Genomic DNA, 19267 nt, shown 5'->3' with positions numbered 1-19267 from the left:
TAAATCTTTGAGAAAAATTTGAAGAAACAGTAAAGTTTTTTTAAAAAAACAACACCTTGATTCACTTTTGTAAAGCGAATCATAACCCCGTAACATTGTGTCAAAAGCAATAAAAAGTTGGCTGGCAGCTGGGAAATAAATCTTGGGAAGTTTTTCTTGGATTCACTATTTTAAATTTATAAACTTAAGCACCAGTGCAGTCTTTTAATGCTTTTTACAATCAAATGGCATTTCCCCCTGTCTTCTAGTTCTATTTTGTCATTTTCCACTGCGCTTTTGCAGACATGACACAAAGTCTGCTCTGGCCTCAAGAGGAACGTAGCCATTAGTTGGGCTGACGGAGGAAACTGTGTGTCACAGTGATCAGACAAATGGCTGCTAGGTTCTCCTGGGCCAGACAGGGTTTAATGCCCTTTGAACCAATTATAAGGTCTTATAAGCGCAACAACATCTGGAACTTTCTGATTCTCCTCTTTTTTTTCCCCAGTTTTGAGCTGCCTGTATTGATGTCACCTTACCCTCTCTTTCACCCTCTTTCTCACTCTTGCATCGTCCTCCTAATTCTTTCAGTTAATCCTGCTCTCTGCCTATCTCTTTTTCTTTGCCCCTCTCATTATTCAAAGCGCATCCTCCTGATCTTTCCCCTTTCCCTCCTCACAGCATCCCAAAACAAGGACAAAGTTGTAATCCATTTACTACACCCCTGTCAACAGATTCCGCCAAATAATCCTAAAAGACTTACAACCGGGCCTAGGTACTATCAAGGGACAGGGAGGAGAGAAGAGCCAGAATGCACAGGGGAAAGTAAGCAAGCCAGAAAAGACGAAGAAGAGTAAAGAGTGAGTGCATATAAGGGGAGTGGAGGAGTACAGATGGAGGGAACTTGTGTCACAGCGATTTGAGTCTTTGTCACGCAGGTGGCGCCCAGGGGGTTCCCTCAGCCTGGGCAGAGAGACAAACTGAGGCCCGTGTAAACCTTAAAGAGGATTAACCCTGCCGGGGCCCTTTAATGAGACCTGAAAGTGCCGGGCACCGGAGAGCCCCGCTGATTGAGCCGCGCTCGAGTCACATCCCAACGGTCGGCCGGCCCACAAGCGCTGCTGCAGACCCGTGGCCTACAGCTGCCCGCTAACACTGAGCCACATCAAAGCAGCCCGTCTGGGAGAACCCCGAGATGGGGGGTGGAGGGAAGCATGTGATGTGAGTGCGAGAGAGGTGGGAGGAGGGAGAGGAGGGTGCCTGGATGGAGGAATCCCTTATCTCCTCCTGAGAGGATGCTGCTCTGTGGTGCGAGATTGTCTGGAGCTGCCACCTGTCCCAGGCATCTTTGAAGGCAACACTAAAGGCTGTGATGGGCCTGACCTCCTTGAGCTCCCTTTCTTTTATGTCTCTCTTCATTTTCTGCTTTGTTACTTCCCCGACTCCCCCTTCTCTCAACTCTCTCTGGCTCTTCTCCTTCGTCTTCTCCTTACCCTCCATTTCTCTGATACCCGCAGCTGTGTCTTCCTCTGTCTTTTTCTCCAGCGATATGTTACATTTCACCAGGCTGGAAGAAACATATTAATAATAGTGTGTTCATTAGCCTCCTCTCCATGTTGAACAATAAGTGCTTGTGAACCTCCAGAGACAAGAGTCAGATACGGGTTGTTGGCTGTAGGGATATGGGTGCTTATCTTTGACACTTTATGAAAGGAATGCAAATAGAGAAAGGAGTGATGAGATTTGGATACGCAGGAAACAAACATGAAAAACTCTCGGTTCTCCCACCGCACAAGGGGGTGATTATCCAGCTGAAGAGTACAGGGTAACTTAAGAAAACAAGAAGGAGCTCAAATAACTGTGGGTTTGACAAGATATCTGAGGAAAAATCCCAGCGAGTATTTAGCATTCTTGTATTATGGCATGGTGCTTAATGTTTCTTGTTGCCAGCAGTGTTTGCCGCAGTTTATTCAACTTTTGGATAGACAAAATACAACAAATCTTCATTTTAAGCCTTCGCGTCAACAAAGTGCTATTGTTCCCGCTTGTTTCTGCCACTTGACTGATTAACCAATTGCAGTAGCAAAGAAGTTAAACATAGTGACAGATGTTGCTGCTGTAATACTAAGAAAGGCTGGGCATTCCTTCGGAACGTCTTCAGCTCTTTGGAAATTCTTCTTAATTCTTCTTAGCCCTTTCACATTTAATCTAGTCATTGTTAATGAGAACTGCCATTATTCTGCGATATTCAGTTCACACTCATGAGGCTTGTGCTAAGAGCAGCGCATGACCTTAAGATGGTATGAAAGTGCGGTCTTGAAGCACTTCAAACTCTTCTTAACCCTCTTAAATCATCAAGTACTACAAAGAGGCACAAGCATGTGAGAATATCTTACAGCATGAGATGCCTCTAATAAGCTGTATAAAAGGGGATCATCTGATTATCCCTGGTGCGCTGGACCAAGGGGCCACAGCAAAGCACAGGCCCATGTTGTTCTTTCTTGATGAAAGGAGGTGGATGGAAGGGATCCCTCTCCATTGCCTGCGGTGTGCCTCAGGCTTCTCTGTGCCTGCACACTGCTGGGGGACTACACCAAGCCACCATGCACAAAAAGCCAATATTGAAACAATCACAAAGACAAACACTTACCCTTGAAACAGGCACGTGTCCTCTTACCCCAGGCTTTCCTCTCTACTCCCCAATTCTTTGGGGGTAGGGTGTTTGAACCGACGTTCCAGCCAGTTGTCGCATTCAAACCAACAAGAGACCAGGAAGTTTGTTCTTCGAACGCAAACTTTTTTTTTTATCTGGGCTGTTTGAGTTTTTTTTTTTTTTTTGACACAGAGAAAGGTTGTCTGAAGTCCATCTGAACTGAGTGACCGAGTTCTGTAATTAACTGTAGAGTGCGGGGTTATTGTTATATAGATCATGTTAGGTTTGGTGACAGCAAGCTCACTCACTTCACTGGTCAGCTGCATTTTGATATCGAGGCAGACAGAATGACGCCAGGGGAACGGCTGGCGTGCCACGGCTGAGTGAACCTGAGATCAGCGCAGCAGAGTTTTACTTTTGAGAGTGGACACACACCACTCCCACCATCACATCATTAAACACTTGGACACATTTTAGGTGCTCATATATACTATAACATTGACAGCAGAGTCCCTCTTGTGGCTTCTCATGTCTCCCAGTTTTATCATAAAAATTGACATTTATAATGGATTATTACATTAGATTATTTTATGTGATCTTGTTTTGTTTTGGGTTTTTTGGGTGGGGGGGTGATGGTGGAGGGCATTAAACGCTCAGCATTTAGTATCCAACATATTTATATTTAGGCCTCATGCAGTGGAAAAAAAAAAACATGGTTAACATCACATTAAATTACCACAGTTGAATCAACCCAAAATGGTTTTTGACCACATTTGATGGCGCGAATAGAAAAAAAAAAAAGAAACACATTCACCAACATTCCAGATATTTCCGCTGGCTTGGTGTATGACGCACCTTACACCACAGCTCAGTGCTGGCAGCAGCTTTCCCACAACACATGGGCTGTATGATACACGTTAGCAGTCACCTCCGGTCAGACTCAAACACCAGGATTGTGGTGATACATATGAAGGAATCTTTCAGCCTTTACTTCGGATGAACTGGGTTCTGAGATCAGTCAAGGACAGCATGGCTTTGGTAAGGGGATTAGGGCCCTGGCAGCAAGATATGTACCAGATCTGTTAAGGAGTGAAATTGAGCTGATAGGCAGCCATCACAGTTTGAAGACACTTAATGTGCCTGGTCTGCCTCAATCAGCAACCTACTGTAGCAGTCACACAGTGCTATCACTTTAGCTCCAAAATGCTTAAGCTTTCACTTTCATCCAGTTGCTTTGCTTTCATTAACCATTCTCTGGTGTTTCAGTGCAGTTCCAACACTGTGATGAAAAGGAGAAGCTTTAAGTCCTGCCGTGGATGCATTTTGCTTGGCAAAGAGGGACAACAAGGAAACTCTTTAAAGAACATTTCCTTGGAGGTGGCAGAGATCCTTCGCCAGCAAGTGGGCTCACTGTTGCTGCAGGACCACTGACCGCCTAATCAGCGCACAGTGTAAACAGATGTCAGCAGTGTGTGTCCCATTCACACTTCTAAACAATTAAGATTAAAAAAAAAAAAAAAAAGACTTCTCCCTCATTAATCCTCATCTCAATCCTTTCTTCTTATCCCGCAGCAAAGCCCCATGTATTAACGTTGTGGTAAGAAGGATATGGACTCTTATCCAGTGTTTGCCCAAGAAAAGCGGCTAAGACTCAGGCATCGCTACGATTAGCTAGCACTAACAATGGAAGTAATGTTTCCTTGGTGCCTCCTCTTTTCTGTGCAGAAGTGGGTGTAAAAACCAGAGTAAACACAGTCTTAGGCCAAGGACGTAAGAGGAGTGGGAGATGGCAAGTCTGGGTGAATAGCAGAGATTTACCCAGAGCACAGACCCCTGAGGATAAACCCCCTTTGCTCTCTTCTCATTTCTCAACTCCCACACCTCCCAGAGATTTGCCGGCACGTTAACGACCCAGTGGCCAGGTGTGGGGAAGCTGCAGGTGCCGTCGCATTTAGGCACATTAAGCACTGACACACACCAGTGGTAAGAGTAATCGGATTTACCTGGCTGTCTCCTGCATGGTGTGGCGCTCTGTGCAAGCACAGCACAAAGCCTCACTGCCCCCCTCTCCATCACACACACACACACACATACACATACACACACACAGGTATTCACACACATATGGGCACACCTGGGATGAATTTAAGAGGTGACAAAGCACGGGGTCTGTGTATGTGTGTGCTCAATTGTGTATGGAGCCAGAAACAAGAACGGGAGCTAGTGGCTTTTTACACCTTGTGGTGCAGGAGTGGTGACAGATGCTACAGACCTCTGGTTCAAAGCTGAAGGAGGGAGGGGGGGGTGAGCAGAGGTTTAAGGGGACCCCTTGCATTCTGCTGACCCTCAGACCGCCAAAACTCATGGGGACTGAGCTGGTAGTTGGTTCACTCAGACAGAATGGGACCGCCGCCTTTAGGGACACCCCATGTCCTCAACACCTGGGGCCAGGAGGAGGTGTTTTACACAGCAATGCTCTCATCTCAGATCATAAGTCTTCCTGAACACAGGAAAGATCAGAGAAGTAAAAGAGAAACATCAATGAAAAGCACCAGAGGCCACTCAGACTTGAGGTGCAGTTAGTTATTTTTTATCTTAACTAGTGGGGTTTTTTTTTTCAACATAGCACTTTACTTCATGGACCTTTTATGTAATTCTTATGTACTTTCATTTGCTTTTTGACACAAGAACTGCTACTGACAACCTATCGGATATCTCATAAGGATATTAGATATTAAAAATTCCATGCTTTATTTCGGTAACAACTAACACAACTATAGATATCAAATTTGCAAAATCCGATTCTTATTGTATTCGTTCTAAGATAAAATATCCCAAATACTCCCAGTAATGTAGGTAATTTTTGATTAGGACTTCATTTTTAATTTTTTCTTCTTGTGGAAGTGCCCCCCACACCTCTTTTTTTTTTCTCTACACAGTTTTGTCATGTGCAGTGAGGACAACTACTTTCTCTATTGGAAGAGTAGCCGACATATCCAGTTCAGAAATTTAATTCTGTCCTTCAGTTCAAACTACGTTTGTGTGTCAGTGTGTCAGTGTCATGCCCACGCATGTGCATTTGTGTGTGTGTGCTCTTCAAGTACCCAAGTTTTTACACAGGAGAATTGTCGTTACATTGTTATGCAGTGGGCACAGCAGATATGAGTGTTTCAACAAGGTGAATGAATCCATTTAGTGATTTAATGTGATGAAATGGTCAGTAGCTTAGCATTGGTTTATGAAGCAAGTAGGCTTCATAAAGTAAGGACCTATAAATTTTGTTAAACCTAGTTAAATTCATTTTTAGTCTTAACTTATATATCTACACACAAACACACACACACTCTCACACACAAACATATATGTGACTCTTATGAGGACTCTTACTGTCAGTGATTGAAAATAACTGGCATAACTCTGCAACGTATGAGAGAAAATGAGAAGGAAACCCATAACATTGTAGACTTTCACAATCGCTTTGGCATGAATTTCTTATGGACACTTCAACTTAATTGTTTCAACTTCTTAAAAGAAGGCTCGATGCTGAAAAGGCTGTTTTTCAAACCTGACGGTGGTAGAGTTGATTTAACTGTTGGTTGTAACATCTACTGCTGCTCCAGCCCTTTGGTCTCAATACACAAAGAAGGTCTCTTAAAGCTCTACAGCCCTTTTGACTTTTCCTGCTGCTTTTGAACTCTCCATTTCAGACTGTGACTTTTCCACATGACCCCAAGCCTCACCATGACCGCCACCCCTCCTCCTTACCCCCCCCCCCCCCCCCCCCCCCCCCCCCCCCCCCCAACCTACCCCACGGCTTCAGCGGTTTGGAACCACCACATCTCCTTCACACATACTCACACACATTCATAAAATGAGAAGTGGCAGTGTTGCTGAGTTAGGTCAGGATGTAATGGGCAGTAATGTACTGCCCGAAAGGCTCCTGTCCATAGCACCATAGCTTTGTTTTAAGCAACTTTTCCCTTAAAGAGGCACCTTGGTGACTCTCGGGCACCCAAACATAGGGGAGTAGTGGCTAATGAAGTAGTTGAGTAAATGGAGTTACAGTGCAAGGTTGAGGTCCAGTGGAGCTTTCATTACTGCCACAACATTAAAATTCTCTTGTCTAACTCTGTCTGGCCCAATTCAGTGGCAATATAACCAAACTAAACAAGCTATCACATCAAATTCTTGTCTGCAGGCCAAGTCCCGGCTACAGTGACTGCCAAATTAACCTCCTAATCAACCTCTAAAACACCTTTCCCTTCTTTCCCCCGTTCTCTTTCCCAACTAACGTATCACTTCACGTTTTTCTGACTACTACTGTTTATCTCCCCTTTGTTTCAAATTATCTCTAGTATTTCAACTGAGCCACAGCTCTTCCCTCACCTCTTTCTCTTGGGCTTCATCTCTGTTAGTCTCCTTTTCTTTCTCTCACACAGTCTCTGAGTCCCACAGAGAGAGAAAGAGACAGAGTAGGGGGTGGTGAGGTTTGACTCAGTACTGCTTTGGGGCTTTGAAGTGTGTGTTGATGAGAGAAAGAGGAGTACTGTGTTCAGACAGGCCCCTAATGAGGGAATTAAGAAGCTGCGCTGGCCGTTCCCCATACTAAATTCCCAGGCACGAAAGAAGACAAGAGAGCGTGCATGTGTTCACAAGTGTGTGTCTGAGTGTGTGTAGAAAAGCGCTAATCTGTCAGACTTAATCAAGAATCTAGCAATAGTGCCTCTCACCTACAGTAAGGAGGCAACGCTGGCCTCAGCATTTGGGGTGCTACAAACATGTCCTTGAACTGTGCAGTTTCTTAACTTTCGAAGATCTCGTTAAAAGTATTACAAGACTTACGATAATGTGAGTCTAGGTAGCCATTGCGGGGGTCCATCGCAAACAGTGTGCCTCGGTATGGCAAAGCATGGTCAGCTAGATGTGGTAGAGAACTATGTAGCTCCTTCTTAAGCAAGGACGGGCGTTCTTCTGTGGATGTGGAGGGCTCCTCGGCTACACTCCTGTCAGGGGCGCCAGGCGTCGGGGCCTGGGAGCTGATGGCATTTCGCCTTTCCCGGTGGTACGGTGTACCTGAACTCTCATCTTCTGCCATGACAAAGAAAAAGAAAAGAAGAGAAGACAAAATGATGTTATATACATTGAACATGTTGTCAAGACACAGAGAGGAAGTCTGTTCACAAACAGGGAGCAGGTAAAGGGTGGAGACCAGCTCTGCGCACCTGAAACCTACCGATATGGATGTAAATCTGCCTAGGATGGCCTAGGTCCACAGTGCCAGATGTGGGAGATCAGAGGCATATGGTGTTTGAGCAAACGGACATCATGAATCTTAAAAAGTCCAAACGACTTAATTTCACACAGCTGAGGCAACGTAAGTTCTTAAATTCAGCTTCGTGTGTTCTTTTTAGAAACAGATTCCCATGGAGAAAGCTTTCAGCTAGCATTCCAAGCTGCCCATTAACAAGCTCACCCTCTTTCATTCTCTTTTTACTCCCGCTCTTTTTCTAAAGGGAAAATTAGGAGGAGCAGGGTCTTTGGAGAAAGCTTCTTGGCATGCCGTGTAAAGGGGCTAAAAGAGGAGCTGAGTTCAAGGGCTGAGCTCCCCCAGAAAGATGTGGCCTTTAACCTTTGGGATGGCCTCTGAACCGACATGTATATGGGTCAGTTAGCTTCCTGACCTGGGATTAGTCTTCTCAGTAGTTTAAAGGTATTGAGACTGACTCAGAAAGTGGCTTGGCATGTCTGGGATCCTCATTTATTTTCCTAATTCAACAAAAAAATTTAAACTGAATGTCATTTTCAGCAAAACTTTTTAATCATTCAGAAGAAATATGTAGACCCCGCCAAATTAGGCGCCAACATAATTATCATCAGCAGTGATTTTCCAAACATATTTTTTGTTAGCATTTGCTTCATAGTTGGGAAGAACCTTGAAAAAAATTTTGTTTCCATTAAAAGAATAACACTTTTGAAGTATTTCAAATCTTACAATATATAGATAGACAGGGGCAATTTGCACTGCAATCCAGCAGAGGGCGCTCTAATAGTCATTCGATCTAATTCATATCCTTATAATATCTAAGTAAAATAAACTAATGTTGCATCTGCAAAGTTGTTTCAGAAATGAACAAAACTGACAAGAGAAAAATCCAGATTCTAAATCAATCAGTGAAACAGTCTTTAGAGGACTTTTAGGTGGTTAATTATTTAGTAGTTAGCTAAGACATAGTTTGTTGGCATGAAACAAAATATCCGTCTTTCACTACAACAAATGTTCACACACACATGACATCTCAAAGGCAGCTAATTAAAGCAAGCCACAAAAACAGTTCATAGTAATGAAGTCAACATTGGTGTTTGACTGCTTGCTGTTCTTGCTGTTTGCCCAATGCTTGCAAAAACGTGCCACCACCTTATATAATAATATCTGAAAGCCAAGATGTAACTTTTTATTTTTTACCAAAATCTGACTGCACACTTAAGTCTGTTAGACACTTCATGAGAAGCAAAAACATTTTTTTGGCCTCAAGGCCACAACATAATTATGTCATTTTGTTCTTATGGGCATGGTTGAGGACATCTTGCAGTTTGCTGTTGACGAGCTGACCTTTATTCTCATATGGCTCTGAGAAGTAGCGTGATTGGTCATTTGAGTTGGGTGTGGTTAACGCAGAAAACCACAATGCGGAAACTTGTCACTTCCGTAATTTTGCTGACGCAAGGTTGAACGGTAGGTTTAATAAACAGCTGATTGAGGTGGTAAGTATGAAAATGTGTACAACAAGAGGCATTTAAATACATGGAGGTGGGCAACCTTGCCCTGCCGTAGCTAAAGTTTCTCCTTCAATATGAAATAACTGGATTAATTGTTCCATGCATGCAAGAACAGACATCATCCCAATCTCAGCTCTGTCGCATATGAAGTTTCTCATGGAGTATAAAATGACCAGACCAAAACTTTTTACTCAACTTTTTACTTCTTGCGGTGTTGAGAGCAAGTTCTCACTCAGTATGTACCAAGCTTAACTTGGGGTAACTTTCTCTAAATGTGGGAGATGCGCTTTTTGCAAGGTGAGAAAATATCATAATTCTGTTTATTTACTTTTTTAAAAATACATATAGTAGAAGTTAATTACAAAGATGTGAAGTGCAAACTACTCTAAGAAAGACAAAAATCACAAAACAAAAAGCAAATAACATTTCAGAAAAAATTTTAAAACAACTGAATTGAGTCCAAACAAACAAGAAATGTTTACATACATGAAATTTTGAACAAAAAAACTTCAAAACCAAAACTAAAGCTAAGCTACAGCTTTTTTTTTTTTTTTTTTTATTTAGTTGGGTTTTGTTTTTAAAAAGTGTTTTACAAAATGAGTCTTATTTAATGCATTTATTTTTTTCTTTGCATCTCTGGGTCAGCATATATTAGGTATAAATGTGCATGATGTTCGACCAGTTTGCAAGATTAGTTATAACTACATATTACTCAATAAAGACAAAATATTTCTGATGGTAGAAACAGCTTGTGCTCGTATGCATTATGATTCTTGCTACTAAATACACTGTGGAAGGGATGATGTCAGCTTTGGTTACATTACACGGCCTATTTACTCCAGATTATTTACTTCTTTAACAGTGGATAATCACTTGAATTAAGTTAGGCACTTAAAAACCTTGTTTAAGCATTGCATTAAACAAAGAATGAATGCTTGTATAAACACAAACAGATTAAATTTGTATGAACAAATATATCTGGGACTTCATTCACTTTATTAAGATCTTTTGTCATGTGCTAGCCTCACTTTTTCCCTGTGTGCTTTTTGAGTGAAAGCCTTGTTATATGTAAATATAATTTTACCATCGAAGGTGCTGGTCATTGGTACACTTCAGCTTTTTTCCAGCATTAATGTCCCTCATTGAGAACCTGGCAAAATGCCCTTGCGCTGGCGCCAGAGGTTCTGTAGTATTAGCAGCCTGGCACAGTGAGTGCCTCCTCCACTATGCACTGCAACCCAACAGCATCCAACTGCCAATTAGAAACAGAGCAGAGGGCCAGATTAAAGAGCACTACCTTAAGCACTGAAGATGGCTGCCATAGTGCTTTGCCACTTAACAGAAGAAGGAAAGCGATCAGAAAAGAGAAGGGAATGAGATCGAGAGAGGCAAAGAAAGAGCTGCTTGAGGGTCCTGCTTATATTCCCCTCACTCCCACATCCATTACCTGCGTCTGGGCAAGCCATGCCCTGGCGCAGCACTGGCAGCAGATTCAAGGATTTCCTAACGCGGAACTGACAGCCAGAGAGGCAAGTCGCTCTCATCCGCGGGAAATGACAGTGTCAGTTATGATATAAGTATTTAATCCTATACTGCACAGCCAGTGATCTTATTAAGGGAATAATGCAACTTATACGGTTAAAGCTGGATTAATAGGTCTGCGCTTGCAAAGCGCAATATTAACATAAAGGGATTTTGGAATTGGGTTCATCTTCTGACATGGATTGAGGAAGTCAAGACTATAAACTGTGCAGAGAGCATGCATTGCTAAGGGTAGAGCATGTAGCTTTGTAAGACAGGCTCCTGCTGTGTACTTCCAGCTCTTGCGAATTCCAAAAAAACTAGTATTACAGCTTGGAAACTAGACTGGCTACATATTTATGAGCTTGTTTTTTACTTTTATACAAATATTTGATGTTTTATACATTTATCACTGGGGCCTTAAAAGCGTGGATTAAGTTTGAAAAAACCACTAGTTAAAGTTTCAACTGCTTTGCTGTTTTAATTTGATGCGTTTACTCGCAACTTTCTTGTTCTTCCTTTTGTTTTTCTTTTATACTGACCCCCACTGCTACTCAGACATCTTTCCTCTCTAAGGGAGGTCAAGCGACAAATAGTTCAATCACAGCACTGTCACACTCCCACTACCCCCTCCAGTCACCCCAGTAAACCCAAAGGAGGAAGGTTCATCATTTGATCATATACCACCTTTAGGGGCTTCATTACTTCAGTTCATAGAACCTTAAATGGTTAAACAAACACTCTACAGCACAAGGGTCAATTCACTCTGACTCCTTGGTGGAACAGAGCAAATCTCAGGTAAGGTATCTGCTCTGTCTCTACGTGCTCTTAGAAACTTTTGTATCTGTATAACATGTTGAGCATCTGTCAAAAACTGGGCTAATGAAGACAGAGCAGACAGAGGTAAACACATGCAACTTTGAAAAGTTCAATTCTGCAACGTTGTACTAACTCCTGACCATACGCCCAACAGACCCTTTTCCCTCTCTCATTTTTCATTCCTCTTTTATTTCTTCCTCTTTTCCCATGGTTGCCACATCCAGTCCACTACCAGTTTGCAGGTCTATTCAGCCCACAACACAAAAGCAGCAGGCCAGTCCTCTGTGGACCAGAGGAAAGCATGCCTCTCAAATAAAAAAAAAACAGAAAAAAGAACTATCCCGTTCTCTCTCTATGGTGATTGAATTTCTTAACATCTTTTCAAAAAGCGCTTAAATGCCTGGAGGCGAGAGGAAGAAACAAGCTAATGGTGGATGGGGAGCACTGAACAAATTTCAGAGCCCTTTCCTGCTCGCGTTTGAGGTTGAAAGCGAGCTCCTGCCTTTCAAGTTTCAAAGTCCTCCTTCCTCCCGCAGTGTCACTGAAGGATTTGAAAAGAAGGTAATTGTGCTCACTGCCGTCCTGATCAGAGCACACGCCCCAGCTCTAGTATTTCAGGAGCTTTCTCTGCCACTATAATAGTACCTGGTGCTCCATTCCTGCATTCTTCCTCCCTTACGACTCTTTTTCCTCTGCCTCTGACCCTCCACAAATGCACTCTCTATCGCTCTCACTCGCTTGGTTTCTATCCCTCTTTCACCCCCAGCAAGCCACTCATTAAATACTAAAACCCAGGTTTCTCCTTTTTATTCCTCCCTTGTCTGCAGTTTCTATTGTAAGACTCTGGTTCAAATACCTTTCGAGAAAGCCCTATGCATTGCCTTTAATAAGTGAGAATAAAAGACGCAATGACAAAATGAAATTTTGAAAGAGATAATAAGATATGGAGTGGGGCCAATGCCGCTAAGGGTTGGGGTTCTGGGATAAAGGAGGGCTAAAGTTAAGGGTGTCCAAGCAATTCAAAGAAATGGAAAGTGAAACAAACCCTTTGCTTTGTTGATTTGAAGGCATTTTCTAGAAGCAAAGGTTAAAAACAAGGATTGTTGTTCTCCCACAAGCCAAACTGTCCTTAACTCTCAAGTATCTGAACTGCCTTCCAGCATGGGACATGCATGTTTCAGGGGTGCACAAAGGGCCATCCCATGCAACAATTCTCCCTTTATTGAAAGCCTAAAAATCAGAGGAGATGTTGTTTTACTCTAAGCCAAAGCCAGACATACACTGTATTCCACCTTCTGACTTCTCAAAGCACTGCAGCACAAACAGGTTTTGGCTGGGGAGCAAATGGAGAGTGAACAAGAAGGAGAGGAGTGAAGGATATACGGTGAAATCACAAAACACTTCTTCAAAGCTCCTCTCCTCCTGTGCAATAATCTCTTGCTCCTTTTTTTTTCTTTCTCTTGCAAATCAACTCCAGGGAAAGACTCAAGACTCCCCAATTAACAATGAGAGGGGGAAGAAAAATTCCAGCAGCTGGCTAGAGTTTAATAAGAGCACCTCTCCAAGCGGCTTAGGCTTATGTACCTGATTCACCGGCCCTGGCACTAGTGTTTAAGACAGAGGGAATCATTCACGATTAGTGCAGGCTGAAATAAGAGGGACTCCAAACCCGACAACAAGAGCGCAGGGGATTAGTGCAATTGTGTGAGGTATTTTTCTGATCAACTTCTGGGCTGACAGGCTTTGTGCCACAAGGAGCTTGTTGTCTTCCCCACAACAGAGTTGAAATATTTGTTTTGAGGAGGTTACAGAGCTCTAATAAAGTTTCCTGTAACTCCACAAAAAGGTTGACTCTCAAGCAACTTCCGATAAATAGACAAAATGTCAAGGCAGAATGAAGTCATTACTGACATATCCGTGGGAAGGATGGGGAGCAATCACATGTCAAAATGGTTCTCTGAACCTTGGAGACTTTCCACAACTATTAGGTTCACTCCTTCTAACTCTGCACTCATATTTGAATCTGTCTCTATAGAGTAAATCTGTGGCTGTAGATTATTTAACCGTCACTGCGTGACTGATGTTGGGGCGAATTGCAGAGAGGTTAGGATGATCCCTCTCCTGGTTAGCAGTCTATTGTCAGCTGCTGATTTCCCACACAGCATTCGCATATGCCCTCCTCAATATTCATCTAAGCAAATTCAACTACTCCCACATCTCAATTTGGCCCTCGGTAGCCCACACCCCAACCCCCTGCTTCACAAAACGCAGTCCCAGCCCGTTCTCTCTGCCGCCGGGGGTCTTCAGGGACGCACCGAGAGCTCAGCATCTCACAGTCCTAGCCGCCAGGCCCCAGGGCTGGGGAGGGGCAAATCAAAGCCTGCTAGACTCTTTCCTTCTTCACTGTGCTCACCTCAAATCAGCCTCACAGCAGGGCTGTGTCATGCCCAAGCCACTGCCTGCCCCTTGCTACCCCCTTATTCACCCATTAGGGGCACAGGCCCACCATAGAGCAGCCTGAAACCCCACGACCATTTCATCAGGGCCACATTGTGAGGGAGCAATGAGCATTGCAGAGAGAGAGCTGAAAGCCTTGACTCTAAAATGTGCATTGATGCTTTTTTTTCTTCCTTTTTTTTTTTTTATCACGGATAGTTACAGCTTTTAAGGTTGCTCACTCAAAGGGCATCTTGGCCTTCATTCTTTGATGAATCAAACACCAAGAGATGCATTTGATCAAAGCTTCAAAGCCAAAGATGCCATTTGGTGCTATGATTGGCTTATAGACTGTATTAGCATTGCTTCAAATGGTCACAAGCCCGCTATCATCAGCCATAACCTGTTAGTCCTCTATAATGTCCTCTGTAACAATGTAAAATGATTGTATGCAAGGGCAGAGTAGCATCCATATGGGCAAATGGGTCTTTTAGGGTAAATCTGGGAAAACTGCCCACCAGACCAGAGTGGGCCAGCTTTCCACTGGGCCTCAGTACTGGAATCCCACATCTGACACCAGAGCAATCCAGACCAAGTCTGTGGCACTCAGATTAGGCATGCCTCGCCAAGAGAAATGGATATCAAGCCAAAACAAAGGAACATAGGGCCAACAGAAAAAATAAATAAATAAACTCAGCAACTTAACGCCAATATGTCACAAAATGAGTGTGGATGACTCCCACCTGTTAGTGTGGACATATTTAGAATTTCTGATCTGAAAGTTTAAGTGCCATGTGTTTGGTTTCATGTCGTCAGCATAAAAATGCAAATTTTTTCACTCATATTACAGTGCATTTTGTGCAGTTCTTTGAGAGCCTTTAAGATTACGTGTCTGCACTCAGGAGTTCAATAATTAGACACTTCAAAGGCACCTGCCCACCATCCCAGAGGAGGTAAGAATCACCACCCCTCGCCCCATTTAAAAGCATGTTAACTCGTATCTGAGGCTAGCAGGCTAATTTAACTTTTGACATTTGATATCTAAGGAATGAGAGGGATCAGCCATTTAGCTGGAACAGGATTACCCTCCCGCGCATCCCTCCTCCTCCTCTCCCTCCCCTTCAACCCCAAACACCCCCCTCAACTAGTCAGGCCGGATTCATTAATTTTTCTGCTGCTAAGCACTTTATCAATGACTGCTGAGCGTCTAAGTCCAGAGTGGACTCTCCCTCTGCCTTCCATGCTGATTAAGCCTGTGGATGTTCATATCTGTGTGTCTAATTCACTGGCTGCTCTGGAGCTGCTGATCACTTCTCACACCTGCTTGTGCAGTTCAGTGAACGGAGGTGACACATCTGCAAGAGTCACATTTGAAAGTCATTCATTCCACACTCACATTATTGGGAAAATAATGGTCAAGTATGACAAGTGCAGTTTGAAAAGGACTAAACCTGCACTAAAAATAAGACTTTATGTGTCCTCTTATAACTGGGTAAGAAAAAAGAACAGATATTTTAGGTAACACCATCTTAAATAGATAAGCCTCTGTTTTGTCCATGTCCTGAAGTGGGATCACTTCACGCTTCACAACCTCTAAATCCAGAAAAGTTAGGTCACCGCATGGAATTTGTTTTTCCAGTATTTCTTGATCATGTTAAAAATGGTTTCACCTTCATATGACAAAGATTTATCGTGTATTTGTGGACAGCATGATGAACTGTGTTTATGGAGAAAGACCGGAAATGTTCCTGAGACCATACTGAATTCTCTAACAAAATTGTGGGCACTGTATGAAGACCCAAAGATTACAGGTATCTAGTGCCATTTGAGACATCCTAAAATTTAAAAAACAGGTTTTTTTGTAAATTATAGCGACTTGACACTTGACACAGTTTGAAATTGCTCAACCATTTCAAATCACAGTTTTAAAGAACACAACTCTTCAGCCTTGGAGAGACTCCACCTCTTTAGGGTGCTCTTTCAAGGCCCACTGGTACTTAATCTAAAGCATTATAATATTACTCTGACAGTTTTTCAACCTTTTATGTCCTCTAGTTAAAGGTTTTCAGACCCATTGCTATTATAATTTATTTGATTGAATAAACTGGCCCTAAAAGAGAGTTGAAATTTTGTAGGACTTCACTAACTACTTTTTAATACCTTTTTCACATTTTACTTCCAGCAGTGTCCTTACTGTTGCTTTTTCCATCCTTTTTTTCAGCATTAACCAAACAAAACACCATTTTCTTTGGTCAAATTGGTTGCAAACTGAGGTAATGGGAAAGAAATGTACCTTTACTTTCTCCATTAGTGGTTAGTGTCTTACCCACAGTAGATGGTGGCTGCATGCAACCTGTTCTGTGTTATGATAAGGGGATTCTTGGTTGAAATAATGTAGCGGAAAGTAAAATTTTCCTATTGCATAACTGACATGGTGTAAAAATAAAATATTCCAATCACTTGAAAGAGCATGAAAGTTTTTAGATTTGTTTGTGTTGCAGTGTTTCACCCCTCTGCCAGCTCTTTGTGGTTTGCTTGTTATACCCATTTAAAGTCTTCTCTAATCTTCTCTACATCAAGTTCTTACTGTTGTCTTCTACAGGTAAACAACTATTCATCACAACTAAATGTAACTTTATTTGAAAAAAACCTTGAACCTTGAAATAAAAGCCTTATCATATACAGCATAAGTTCAAACCCTCTAGTGGGTATCTATATCATCCATTTATCTTATTAATGTGTATTAATTTCAAAGGCACTTCAGTGGAATATATATTTAAAGTCAATGATCTCTGACATATCACAGGTAGAGAGGTGTTGAACGTTAACCCACATCCATAAATCCACGTTAGGCTCAGACTAATGCATGCTGCTGAATGTCTACATTACAGGTTGAATCAGGGGCTACACACGAGTGTGACGGATCTGGGTTAAATAAACAGCATGTCTAGGGCTTTGATGCTGCAGCTGGTAATGCTTACAGTTTCTAACCCATCACATTTGGACATAAGGCCTTTTTAGCGTAAAGCATGACAATCAGAATTCAAAATTACAAGCCAAATGCTGTAAAAATGCAACCGATTCCTTTACTGTGCTTCCACAGTACAGGGCTATTCTAAGCACAAATTAAGATGCTTTGGAAAATACTCTCAACACTATTCAAATCAAAATTTTACCTCTACAATTTGGCTCAGTGGTTATCCAAAATGACATATACTTTCTTTGTAGTTTTCTCCACGACTTGAAGGTGCCTCTTTAGCTCACAAAGGGTTGTTATAAACATGTCAATGGTTTGCACTTCAAATGTCCGACCTTCTACCACTCACACATGCAAAACCAGGGCCTGCTTCACGGACTTGCAAGTGATGAAACATGGTGTTTGCATTAAGATGTTTGCAGCGGGCAAAAATGTCTGCAGATTGACCCCATCTTCTGTGATGGAAAGGGACTGCAGGTTGGAGGTAACTGCTGAAATAAGAAGGAATTCTGTAAATGCCTCAGTAAATAGCAAGTTGAAAGCTGCTGGTCTGGCCAGCAGGCCTGTCGCTGGAACACTGCACTAACATTTAAAGTTTAGATCACAATATGTGACTCATAAGTTACTAAATATTCAAAAATTGTACAATATAAGAAATATTCATGTAAAGAATTGACAGCTGTCAAAGTAATGCAAAATGGATTTTCACCACAGGTAGTTTCAGGTTACTGGCAGGGAGGTGTTTTAAGCTGGGGTATTGCTGATCTTGAATCATCTTTACAAAACTACTTCAACTAAACATTTACGAAGTCATGCAAACTTTGAGTGAGCACTGGGGCGCAAAACATCTGATTCCTTGTCTTATTTTTTTCTTCTTCGCACCAGTGAATTGTAAACACTTTGAACGCGTTTTCTTTAATCTGATTTGTCCCTTATTATTATTTTTCATTATTATTATTATTATTTTTGACTTACTGGCAGGTAAAGCAAGACACAATTTTAGGTAATCTTGTAAATGTGTTTTTTCTTCTTTTTGGTATCAATACCAAATGCAAATTGAAAGAAATGTTTTTAAACTGCAATTTTAATCTATTTTATCTTTTAGTTACTTTTTTCTCTGTTCTGGGGTAATGTCTAATAAATTAACTGGTAGGATTACTCCTACTATTGCTAACAAAATAACTAATGCAAAACAGTTCAACCATTTAAGTTCTTAGTTAAAAGCAAAGATCATTAACTGAAAATGAAATGAGATTATAATTTTGAGCAAATGCAACTTGTAGGTTCCTCTCTGCGGCGCTTCAGCTCTCCATATAAAGCTTATCAGAGACTATAGCACAAACAGGTTAATAACCACAGGAACAGCACAAGAAGCAGTCAAAGCCTCGTTGTAACACTTATTGTTCCAATCAACATGCATTGCTTTCAACAAAAAATAAATCCTTGTTTTTATTTCCTACATGGAAGATTTTTTTTTTTACTTTCTATAAATTAATAAAGTGATCAATAATAAGTCACTGCAATGCAAAATAAAAAGGTAGAACTATAAGTGATCTTTAAGCATAAACATAATTCAAGTAATTTCAATTGAACAGTTTTAATTGTTTAAAAGGCCGAGATTTCTTAACATTTCCTTTTTTACAGTCTAACTTTGAGAAGTAGCAGTATGTTTTGCTTTGCAGATATTTTCTACCTGAGAACATTTTCAGTGAACCAACAAAAGTTGTGTTTATACAACTATGCAATATGAGTTTGCTATGATTCTGAATACTCGCTGGTCTCCAAAACAGTAGCTGACTCACGGACGCAGTCATATTTATGGTAATTAATCATGCAGTACAAACAGAGGAAATTATGGCCTCTTGGGCCAAAGTTTTAATATTTAAAAAGCATGAAACATTTATTATAGAGCAGTTGAAATTTTTATTTTCATGAATGTTTGGGAAATCAAAGCAGTAAAACTTTGTTTTTAAAAAATATGAAGCTCACACAGATGGTGCAGTGTTGGTTTCCCCAGTGTATTACATGCTTTATGAAAATATCCAATACATGGGACACATTCTTGTTTGACCAGATATAATACAGCCTTTCTTCGAGATGTTAAT

At 41.7% G+C, this 19267-nt stretch overlaps 1 protein-coding gene across 1 annotated transcript in view; it reads right to left on the bottom strand.

The window, feature by feature from the left end:
• The window catches only part of gli3 (GLI family zinc finger 3), a gene marked incomplete at its 3' end in the record, with an annotated part of 100106 nt that overhangs the window by 53213 nt on the left and 27626 nt on the right, over positions 1 to 19267 (bottom strand). The window contains exon 3 of the mRNA XM_079260136.1: positions 7475 to 7720. Within this exon, the coding sequence (XP_079116262.1) occupies positions 7475 to 7720 (246 nt within the window). The remainder of the gene's footprint in view (positions 1 to 7474; positions 7721 to 19267) is intronic.

The sequence above is a fragment of the Telmatherina bonti genome (assembly GCF_933228915.1).
Source record: "Telmatherina bonti genome assembly, chromosome: 20".
NCBI classification, from domain to species: domain Eukaryota; kingdom Metazoa; phylum Chordata; class Actinopteri; order Atheriniformes; family Telmatherinidae; genus Telmatherina; species Telmatherina bonti.
The sequence above is the reverse complement of the archived record's forward strand: the minus strand, read 5'-3'. Positions and strand labels throughout refer to the sequence as shown.